Source organism: Myotis lucifugus, unplaced genomic scaffold (assembly GCF_000147115.1).
Source record: "Myotis lucifugus unplaced genomic scaffold, Myoluc2.0 scaffold_2, whole genome shotgun sequence".
In the NCBI taxonomy this organism is placed as follows: Eukaryota; Metazoa; Chordata; class Mammalia; order Chiroptera; family Vespertilionidae; genus Myotis; species Myotis lucifugus.
This window is the reverse complement of record NW_005871050.1, coordinates 29,515,546-29,527,742: the sequence shown is the minus strand read 5'-3', so window position 1 is coordinate 29,527,742 and position 12,197 is coordinate 29,515,546. Positions and strand designations below refer to the sequence as shown.

General features: G+C 36.2%; 1 protein-coding gene across 1 annotated transcript in view; it reads left to right on the top strand.

Moving 5' to 3' along the window:
- Positions 1-2,606: 2,606 nt before the first annotated feature.
- CUNHXorf57 (chromosome unknown CXorf57 homolog) overlaps positions 2,607-12,197 on the top strand; it is a 54,252-nt gene continuing 44,661 nt past the window's right edge. The window contains exons 1-6 of the mRNA XM_006082343.3: positions 2,607-3,252; positions 5,657-5,799; positions 7,078-7,270; positions 9,262-9,370; positions 10,619-10,710; positions 10,818-10,940. Coding sequence (XP_006082405.2) covers positions 2,607-3,252; positions 5,657-5,799; positions 7,078-7,270; positions 9,262-9,370; positions 10,619-10,710; positions 10,818-10,940 — 1,306 coding nt within the window. The remainder of the gene's footprint in view (positions 3,253-5,656; positions 5,800-7,077; positions 7,271-9,261; positions 9,371-10,618; positions 10,711-10,817; positions 10,941-12,197) is intronic.

The following is a 12,197-nucleotide window of genomic DNA, read 5'->3' as shown; positions in this document are numbered from 1 at the left end:
AACTCATTTTTTTTTGGTTGATTTTTCTTTGTTAAGTGGCATTTAAATATATAAAATAAATATCAAAAATGTAAATCTTTGTTTTACTATGGTTGCAAATATCAAAAAAAAATCTATATGTGACATGGCACCAGAGTTAAGTTAGAGTTTTTCAAAATGCTGGCACGCCGAGCTTAAAAGGTTCGCCATCACTGCACTATACAGTTGAAGTGTTATAGAAATGTACATTTGTAACCTATATAATTTTATTAACCAATGTCACTCCAACAAATTTAATTTTAAAAAATTCAAAAAAAACAAAGGTCATTCTAGAATGAATTGGTATGGGAGGCTTCATGAAAGAAGTGGGACTCAAGCTGTAATATGTCACTCTTCTCAAATCAGAGGAAAGCCTACAGAACCTGGCTACTTTTCTGACTTCATCTCCTACCATTGTCCCCTTACCCCTCCTCTGACTTTTTCATTTCCTTAAAAATATCAAGTATTTTCCTGTCTCATAAAATCTGCTTTTACTGTTCCCTGTGATTCAAGCATCCTTTCCTATAATATCTATATACTCACTTCCTATAGGTCTCTGTTCTGTTCAATTTCTTAATATCTAGAGCCCTACCCTAATCATGCTCTATATAAAATATTAATTCATGCCTCATCCACTTCCTTTCCCCTTATGTGTTTTGGTCTTCATAGCAAGACTGTACCTGGCCCAGAGCAGATACTCAAGAAATATGTGTACAATGAATGAATTCATTAAATATAAATAATGGCATATTCTCCCATCCCAAGCAATGAGAAAAAGCTTGACTAAAGGAGCATGAGTACTGTTATCCCCATCTCCTTAGAATAGTGCCCGCCTCATAGTAGGGACTTCATAAATCTATCTATATAATAGGCGAATATGCAAAGTGTCCCCACGGGAGTTCAACCAGGAGACCGGGAATTCTATTGTTCACTATGATGTGCGCTGATCACCACGGGGCAGCACAGAAAGAAGACAGACCCTGGCCGGAAGCTACCAGCCAAGGAAGGGAGGCCCTGCTGAAAGCCAGAAGGCCCCGATTGGCCATGATCACCAGCCAGGCCTAGGGACCCTACCCATGCACAAATTTCGTGCACTGGGCCTATAGTAGTAAATAAATAATGATGAAATAGAAGCAAAGGGAGACTAATATAATTAAAAGAAGCCTATAGCCATCTTCGAAATGAATTCTTAAGGCAATTACTACATTCTTTGTATACTAATACATCTGGGTACATATAACATGTTTTATTTTCAATTCTGGCTATTACCAGCTTTCTCACTTTACATTCATTCCATATATGGTAGGTCCTCAGGTTAGGTCAGAGATCCATTCCTATGGCGCAACATAACGCAATGTTTGCTGTAAGTCAAAACCCACCTACATAAGCACCTACGTCACTCACATGGAGCACATACACAGCAGTAATAAAGTGAAACAATAAAAAAAAAAAGAAAAGAAAGATAACAATTCCTGACCTTTACTTGTGGTAAATAAATAATAAAAAACATAAAGCACATATGTACATATGTCAAAATGACGGAACTTTATTTTTTTATAAATAAATGGGAGATGGCAACATAACCACAAAACGACGTATGTTGAGTCCAACGTAACCCGAGGACTGTCTATATATTCTTTGTAGTTTAGAGATAGTTTCTGAAATTCTATATCCTAGCTGTACGTTAAGCCAGGTATTGTTTAAAACATAAATACATTTTTAAATTTATGTTTATTGTTGAAAGTATTACAGATGTCCCCATTTTCCTCCTTTTTACCCCCTTCACCCCGTCTCACCTCCTCCCCCCACAAGCTTTCACTGCAGTATTATCTGTGTCCATGGCATATAAATTATTTGGTTAATCTCTCCCTGCCCCTCCTCCCCACTTGGCAGCTTTTTAATTTTCTGTCTTCATTTGCACTTAATCACTAATTCATCCGCCTGCACTCTACAATTATACTAATGATAATAGCAATCGTAACTAACATTTATGGACTTTTTGTGTTAGAAATTGTCCTGAAGGCTGTGGATATATTATCTGGTTTCAATCATACTACAGGAAACCCATGTTATCACATTTATGTATATTAACCAACTCTAATTTACTTTCTGTTCCTGGTCCAAGGCCAAACCCCCGAAAACAATGAGAAATGATTACTTGCACCCCACTTCCAGTCACCTTCTCTTTTACATTGCGTCTGGGGTCCATCCTTTCTTGAAGAGTCACTGAGTGCTCCTCCCCCTCCTTCTTGTTAAACTTTGGCAACCATGGCAACCAATGCTTTTCCTGGTAGTCCGCAGGTAACGCGGCCACCAGGGGTCGGAGGTCCCGCGACGTAACCACGCGTGCGTGCGAAGCCTAGTAACCTGACCTCTAAGTTGAGAGCGCGCCTACCAAGGGGCGGGGCTAAAGAGCTGACGTGTGCGCGCGCAGATAGTGACTGAGCGGGAGCTTTGGCCAGTCTGAGGAGACAGAGTAGTGTTCTTCGTACTCTCGCTCGCACGCGCTTGCGCTTCTTCTTAGTCTCTCAGCTTTGGACGGGGCAAATTAGGTTTTGGGAATGAAGAGTGTACGCAATTTCCTCACCATGCCTGGTGAGTTAGACCAGCCTCAGGCAGGCGCCTCACATGCTGGGATGGTCCGGCAGGATTCTGAGGTAAATGGGCCTTGGGTCCCGGGAGGAGTGAGGCCTAAAGCCGGTGCCCTAGGGCCGAGGTCCTGGATCCAAACAGTTCTTGAGCAAGTAAGAGACTCGCCTCTCCAGTGGGTCACCCCCTCGGAGGTAGCTCCTGTCGCTGTGCTGGCCGTCCAACGGTACCTGTTAGAAGACGAGCCGGGAGACATACTTCCCAAACCGTCCCGTTACGGCTATGATGTGACCATCTCAGACGGGGTGTACCAGGAGAAATGCTGCCTCCATCCCAGACTGAACTTCCTGGTGTCTAAAAATATCCTGAGACCTGGCATCAAAATGAGAATTTTCAGAGTCTCGTGTCTTTACAACGAGAAAAGGTTAGGCCAGGGAATCCTGTGCATTGATAACATCGACTGTAAGGAGGAGACCTTGGACACCATTTCTTTAGCAACTCCCTTCAGAAATAGTGCGCACCAGGAAATACCGGAAAGACCCTTAAGAGGCGGGAAGAGTCATTACCTGGCCCTGTGGAATAACGAAGACCCATATGGAGATATCTGGTTAACGAACAAGCAACCTGAGGAATACAATTTCAACAGTAAGTAATTGGAGGAAACCACGGGATGGGGTGTAAAAATAGTTTTGGGGTGCTTATGTTAATGGGAAAGGAAGTGGGAATGTCTTGGTATTGTTTATTGGAAGTGCTAGACAGTTTTTCCTCAGTGACAGGGAGACGCTCGCTTAATGAAATTTGCACAGCCCTTGTCTTGCTTTGATTGTATAAGTGGCTGTTCAGAAAGTGTCTGAATAATCTTAATTTTTAAAAATTACATCTTAAACTGATCTGTCAAACTTAGGGGTGTTGCAGTCAGTAGTCCTAAGTGATCATTGTACGTTTGACCAGTGGAATTGATCTTAACGTCATTACCATTCCAGTTGTGGAAATAGTACTGTGTTGGTTAGAGTGTCTATTAATTTGAATTAGAAATAAAAAGTTGTAAATATTTGTGGTTTTGTGTGTTTTGACCTTCATTCAAAAAAGAATGTTCTATGATTTATTCCTTAATAATTTACATTAATGAAATGCCATTTTATGTCTTTGAGTGTAGCAGTTATGTAAATAATTGCTTTTTGAACTTGTGATTTTGTGGAAAGACTTGAAATTCTCATGTTTATTTTTCTTATGACCACGGGTAATGCTGATCTGAGTTCAATTCTTCTGGGTCAGAGATAGGAAGTTAACTTGAAAATGTCAGCTGGTCATCAGCAACAGCTCTAAAATATGTTTTATCTTAAAACAATGAAGTAAAGGGAATGATTATATTATGGGCATGTACATGTATGGAATGGGGAAGAAATAAAAATGGAAAAAATACAAGCAAAAGTGTTAGAGGGAGAAAGACGATAATTTCTACATTACTGTTTTTCAGGTGTTTGGGATTTTGTTTTAGTTTTTGTGTTGTTTTTTTTACATTGGGCTCATAATACTAGACCATAGTTAATCTTACTATGATGTGTAACAGCAACAAACTTGAAAGTGAAAAGATAACTGCTTCAAAAATATGCAGTTCAAGTGATATTCAGTTGTAAGGGGGGGGGGAATGTTACAGAAATGGGTAGCCAATGGTTATTTAAATAACTTAAGTTTTAAAGGCAAGATAGTAGTTTCAGAGATGAACTAATGGAACGATTTTTTATCTCAGTGGTGCATTACTATTATAGGGGTTGATCATTTTTATTTTTAGAATTTAATCTATAAATGAAAAATGGTACTCTAGAAGAATTTAGGCAATAATAATTTGCAAAAATTGGATTTCACTTTTCTGATTATGAAAGTAATATATGTTCATTATTGAAACCATATTTTTATTACAAAAGGCAATGTCCATGTGCTAAAAATCCAAAGGTTTAAAAAAGTACATTGTATTAAAAATTTAAGACCCACATACAGTAAAATTTTGATGAGAAAATCTAGAAGTAGGTATATTGGTGTTCTTTCAGGATTGCTATATGTTTGAAATTTTTAATAAAATGTTGGGGTGGAATGAAAGGCCCCTTTTACCTCCTTCTATGCCTTCAGCTTTCTTCTCAAAACTCCAAATTGTCCGCCATTTGGTGTGTAATTTTACAAAAAAATAATTATTTGGTGTCACATGATTTGCAATTTCCACTTATCTTAAACATTTTTAATGACATCTTCATACACTCTTCCGTGTTATGGATGTATGATGATTTATATAATCACTAGAACCCCCATGCATGAAATTCGTGCAAGGGGCTCAGCCCTTGCAGCCCCGGTTGCCTTGGCTGGCCCTTGCGACCCCAGCTGAACGTCCGGAAGGTCATTCGGCTGTTCTATATAATATGTGGATATATGATATATACACACAATCTATGACATATATAGGATTCCCATGTAATGAGTAATTTTTAATTTTAGGAAGTTGGTGTGGTGTGTTTTTTTTTCAATTTTAGATCCAAGGCTGAACATCATTAAGATATATACATATGTGCTCACTGTGTTTAATTATTTCTGTTGAATGGATGGATTCCTAAAGTGAAATTGCTTGTTTAAATATTTGGCCCTAGCTGGTTTGGCTTAGTGGATAGAGCGTTGGCTGTGGACTGAAGTGTTCAGGGTTCAATTCAGGTCAAGGGTACATGCCCGGGTTGTGGGCTCAATCCCCAGTAAGGGGCGTGCAAGAGGCAGCCAATCAATGATTCTCTCTCATCATCCATGTTTCTATCTCTCTCCCTCTCCCTTCCTCTCTGAAATCAATAAAAATATATTTAAAAAATAATCATTTCTCTTGATAATTATAAAATATAAGCCTAAGAACTTTTCAAAGATACTTTTTTGTTTTACATTCTCTTTGTATGGTACCATTTTGCTATGGTTGCGTTCTTTTTGTTCACTTATATCTGATATTTTAACCAATAAAATATAATTTTGAAATTACCACGAGATATTAAGGAGGATTTTTTTCTTTTTTGTATTCTAGATACCAAAATAATTTCTCTTGCTCACCTTGAAATGAGCTGGACTAAGAGGACGAATTATCCTGCTTTGCTTGTGAGAATCATGTATAAATCAAGACTAAGATACTATGGAAAACCCGATAAAAAGATGATTGAGCCATACCAGGTATAAATAAGATAAGCGAGTACATGTTAATTTAACAGGTATAGGTTATAACTTACAGAACTGACTCCATATTAGAATAATGTATGTTTAAATAACATTTTAACTTAAATTTAATAATTTTTAAAATGTACATAGATGTTTATTTGAAGGTATTTTTCTAATGTAATTTCTTATAAAAATAAATTCTTTTTGTATTGACAACCTTTAATTCCTTGATCCAGCCGGTCTCCTTCACACCTTTTTATATATCTTCAACCTTTTCCTCTCTACTGTGCTTTCCATACCAGAATATAAATATACTTTAGTCTCCCATTTTAAAAAAGGAAAATAGATTGTTAAGGGCAGGAAAAGAGGGAGACATATGTGATGCTCTTTGTGATACTTTAAGCAATAAAACAATTAAAAAAATAAAATAAAATAGGAAAGTTAAAAAGAAAAAGGAAAATATTTATCCTTTAACCTCAGATTCCTCTATTCACTCTCTCCTCTTCAGGGAAGCTCCTTGAAGAAGTAATCTACACTAGATGTTTTCACTTACTTGCCTCTCATTTACTTCTCAACACAATTAGTTTGGCATTTTCCTTCAACTGGTCACTCACTAGAAACCTAATTGTCAAATCCATCTGACACGTTTCTGCTATCTTGACTGTCTGTGCCATATAACGCTGATGAGAATACTTTCTTGATTTCTGTCCTTTTTTACTTAATATTTTACTTTATATTCACTGTTATCAAAAATTATTTTGGGTGTTTCATTCAACTTTTAAAATAAAAGTTGTGTATTCTTTTAAAGAATTTGGAAAATGTAGAAATCTATATAAGTAAGACTGATAAATAATATCACCCCAAATCATACCAGAATCACTGTTTGCATTATAATGTGTTTTATTCCTTTTTGTATGTATATATCATATATCCACACACATATATTCTATATATGCACATATCTATGATATCATGTGTATAATATATTTCATATTTATTTGTATATGTATGCATGCATGTCTTATACTTCATATGACTATGTCATTTCGTATTAAATTAACTTACAAACTGGCAATTATATAGCACATAAAATTTTATATTAGTCAACATTTTCTTAAGTATTTTCTAATATCACTAAAATTTCTTCATTATGACTTTTCATAGTTATAGATTCTTTCATATATCATAAATTATTTAGTCATTCCCCTACAGTTTTACTTCCTCAGTCTTAAAATTTTAACAGCCTGTAGATAAAAGTAACAAATATGTGTGTGCTTTTACTCATCTTTTCAGACCTTTTTGGAAGTTGCTGACAGTTCAGGAACTGTATCAGTGATCATGTGGAATGCCCTGTGTCCTGAGTGGTATAAATGTTTGCGGGTTGGCTCAGTTCTTCTGCTTCAAGATTATTCTGTTAAAAAGAGTTTTCCATTCAGGCTGCAGCCTCTCCCTGTGGATCCACAGATCAAACTAATTTCTACTATGGGTTAAGTATTCAATGCATTTTGTTTCTTTTATGACTATATATTTTTTTTATAAATCTGCAAAGTACCATATCAGCCAAAGACTCTTAAAAATTACTAAAGCTGTTAGAACCTGACAAACCTTTAAATTCCTGTATCGATAAAATTTCCAATCAGTCACTTAATGGGTATATTTATTTATTATTGCATTTATTAAGAAAAATTATCTGAGCAATTCATTGTTTATTAACAAGCTCCACTTGGGATTACTTATTTTTATTATCTTTTATTTTTCATTATAATATTAAGTTAATGACTTGAATGTAATTTTTGTTACTATGAGCTACTATTCAAAAGGGCTTTTTTGAAATAATTTCAAACTTACATAAAAATTAGAAGAATAGTATAAAAGATTCTATATACCCTTTACACAGATTGAACCATTGTTAACATTTACCTTGCCTTTATCATTCTCTCTCTCTCTCTCTCTCTCTCTCTCTCTCTCTCTTTCTCTCTCTCTCTCTCTCTCTCTCTCTCTCTCTATATATATATATATATATATATATATCCTAATTTTGTCATCTAAACCATTTTAGAGTAAGTGGCAGCCATTATTCATACCTCTTTACCTTTAAACGTATCATTAATCTTTCAGTATGTATTTCCTAAGAACAAGAACACTCTAGTACATAATTACAATACAGTTATGAAAATCAGAAAATTTAAAATTAATACAATACTGTTATCTAACCTATAGCCAATATTCAAATGTTGCCAATTGCTGCAATTTTGAAAGGGCTCTTTCTAATTAGTATAAAAATCAAAGTTATGACATCTTTGCATCACCCTAAATATTTTGGGAGCATTAGAATTAATATATTAAGTGATTGCTTTAAGAGTTGGATATGATATTTTCTTGCATTTCCATTTTTCAAAATTGTGAATTACATCAATCAAAAGGAATAAGTATTGTTTTGCTTATAATAGTTTTATACTGGACCTGTATTTCTATATATTCTAAATTTCCTAGCTAATCCGTTAAGCTTAATTACTCAGAGAATGTTCAGACAATGTAACCTTTATTCATTGTTTCCTTAAATATATGTTTATTTTGGAAAACCTCAGATGATTAACAATAGAAGGACATGCCTGAATGAACCATAAGTTTATAGAATGTTTTTCAAAATAATTAGTAATATGGGAACTATAAAATAAGACCCCAACAAATTACCATTTTGTGTCACTAGACTGACAAATAATAAGAAACTTGATGATACCAAAATTTGGAGAGGATGTGGATCAATGGGAAATCTTATCCACTGTTGATGAAACTATAAAAAGTTCTTTAATTTAAAATAGTTTAGAATTATCCTGCCAAGGGAGATATTTGCATATTTTACAATTCTGGATTTCCCTCCTAAGTATAATACATTAGAAAACTCTTGCTTGTGTACACAGGGAGATATGTACAAAAAGTTCATCATGGCCCTCTTTATAGAAGCAAAAACTGGAAATAATCTAGATTTTGTCAACATGATAATGGTTAAATAAAATTAAAGTATGCCAACATCCAGGAGCATTATTCAGCAATGACTATAAGAAAAAAACTGCTATGTGCAACTGCATGAATAAATTTTGGGACCATAATGTTAAAGGAAAAAAGTAGCCCTAGAGTACTGTATATTATATGATTCCATCCATTAGAGTTCAAAAACAAAGAAATCCAAACGGTATTTTGTTTGGACAAAAACACATAAGTGATTAAATATCCTTTTTTTAAAATTAAGTTGATGATAAAACATAAAATTTAAGGTATGTTTAACTTTTGGTGGGGAGATAAGTGGATGTGACAATGTAGCAGTAGGTAAAGAAAGCTTTTGATAATGGCCTTGTTCTTAAGTTTAGTATTGGGCTCAAAAGTATTCAGTCTATTTTTTTCCTATGCAATTTGTACACATGTATATTATTTTATGTGCATTAACTATAATATTAAAATGATATATTTGTTTTTCAGAGGTCTGCCTGAACCTTCGAGATCCTCCAACTAATATAAATATCATTCCAGAAGGGCAGGTGAAACCAGAATGGAGATTGCCAAAGTTAAATCATCGCTTTATCACAAGGTAAAATAATTTCTTATAAAATATTTTATAGGTCAGTTTTGCTCAGTGGCTAGAGCGTCGGCCTGTGGACTGAATAGTCCCAGGTTCGATTCTGGTCAAGGGCATGTACCTTGGTTGCGGGCACATCTCCAGTAGGGGGTGTGCAGGAAGCAGCTGATTGATGTTTCTCTCTCATGGATGTTTCTAACTCTCTATCCCTCTCCCTTCCTCTCTGTAAAAAATCAATAAAATATATTTTTAAATAAAAATAAAAAAATAAAATATCCTATATAATAAAAGGCTAATATGCAAATAGACCAAACAGTGGAACAACCGAACAACCAGTTGCTGTGATGTGCACTGACCACCAGGGGGGCGTGTGCAGAACATGGCGGGTATTGGCCGCGATGGGATGGTGGAGTTGGTGAACGGGGGGGGGGGGGGGGGGGCGCGGGGGTGGTGACCAGACCAAGGACCAAGGCGGGGCGCCAGTTGCTGTCATTGGGGCAAGCCTCTGGTCATTGGGGCAAGCCTCTGGTGGTTACTGCAAACTCTTTGCTCCCTTGCGCCACAGTCCTGCCCAGCGCTCGCACCTGTCACCGGTGCCAGCCACACTCGCACCCACTGCCAGGGCCGGCCCTGCTTGCACCCACAGCCGGCACTGGAGCCAGCGCTCACATCCACTTCTAGTTCCCAGCGCCAGTCCTGATCACTTGGCACCATCATGAGGTGCCAGCAGCAACTACCGGCCCTGATCACCCCTGAGGACTTCTCCACCTCCTCCTGCTCCTGAGGGATGATCAGGGCAGCAGCCGCCACTCACACCTGCTGATGGTGCCAGCCCCGCTTGCACCCACTACTGGCGCCCATCCCAATCACCCCGTACTGTCAGCAGATGCAAGCGGGGCCAGCACCATCAGTGCGTGGGAGCAGAGGCTGCCAGATCTGGGCTGCTGGCAGACAGGGGACTAGGGGCCGCAGCAGGAGGGGATGGGCAGGGGTATGGAGAATGGACCAAGACCGGCCCCTGTGCCTACTGCAGCCTTGTGGTCCACAGTTCCTTTCAAGGTGCACAAATTCATGCACTGGGCCCCTAGTCTTAAATAATTTTCAATGTTAGTCACTGAAATAAAATATTATAATTTGCTCAAAATCTACCCGAAATTTTGCTATATTAATTATGTAAATGTACATTTACACAACCATAGTTCTAAAATACTTTTTCACTGTTTAAAGATACAATATTTATTTAACTATTTGTTTTTTTAGGTCAGAACTGGATGATATACCAGAAAAGCAAATCTGTGATGTTGTTGGCGTTTTAGTTTTTGTAGGAAGGGTCCAGCGGTTAAAAAAGAAAGGTAAGCTTTTGAAATTGCAAGTAATAAAAAGGATTTTAGTGAATAGTTCTGTGTTTATATGTGCATAATCAGTTACCTTCATTTATTCTAATATTATATCTATATAGAATACGGTGAAGATTTTTGGTCATATCGCTGGATTCACATTGCTGACGGGACTTCAGAACAACCATTCATTGTGAAACTGTTTTCTACATCTCAGCCAGAAATCTTTGAAAATATTTGCCCAAGTACTCAGTTCCAATATCTTTATCTTTTTATTTTTTCAAGTGGGAGCATTAACTTTAAAAATGTTAAACTTAATTATAGAGGGTCATGATACTGAGTTAGCAAATTCAAGCTATCTGATATCATGTTTAATTTTTTCTATATTAATATTATATTTGGTATTATGTGTTAACCACCTTCTGGTTTTTTATTCAGAATTAATTTGGGATTGAACTAGTTTTTCAGAAAATAGGTGCTCTTATTCTCATTGTTAGCATTTCAGACATAAAAGCATGAGATTCAGTGAAACTAAAACATAGGTAGTCAATTTCCTTTGTATATACTTGGAAAGACAATGAAGACTTTCCTAATGTTGAATTAATTGGTAGGAGATTGGCAGGCTGTGTAATTAGATTTGACAATGATAAGTATGATTCCATTTGAGTATTAAATTAGTATTAGGTTGGTGGTGTTATAACAGCTGGTTAATATTTTACTTACTTTGTCATTGACCTTTTCCCCTTGCATTCATTTAGATATATAGGTGTTTTTTCCTCACTAATTTTATTTATTTGAAAACATTTTAGAAGTACCCTATTATACATTTTATATAACAAGTTAGTTTTTATATCTATTATAAGAAAAAAGTATACATAATACTTTTTAACAACTTCAGTGAATTTTTCCTTCTTTGATTTTGTAGTATCAAGCTATTTTAGATATGATGTGCTATTTTACTATTTTCTAAATGATTGATTATATGAATTAAATACCGATTGTTAAATATTTGTTACATTAGGGAAACTCTCAGTCTTGGCTACATGCAATTTTTTTTAAATCAGCAACATTCCCAGCTGGCGTGGCTCATTGGTTGAGCGTCGACCTGTGAACCTGGAGGTCGAGGTCATGGTTTGATTCCCGCTCAGGGCACATACCCCAGTTGAGGGCGTGATCCCCAGTGTGGCACATGCAGGAAGCAACTGATAGATGATTCTCTCTCATTGATCTTTCTACCTCTCTCTCCCTCTCCCTCTCCCTCTCCCTCTACCTTTCTCTCTGAAATCATTTAAAAATACGTTTAAAATAATAAAAATAAAATCAGCAACATGGTAGAAATTATAGGTCAGGAGACTTGGAGACCTTGTACAGAGCTGTTCTGCTACCTCTTTATTCTCTATTGCAAAACAGTATTATACACTATGCAGATATTATCTCATTATATTCCACCCTCTATTTGTGAGATTATTTTTTTAAGTACAACTTACTATAACCAAACCTTA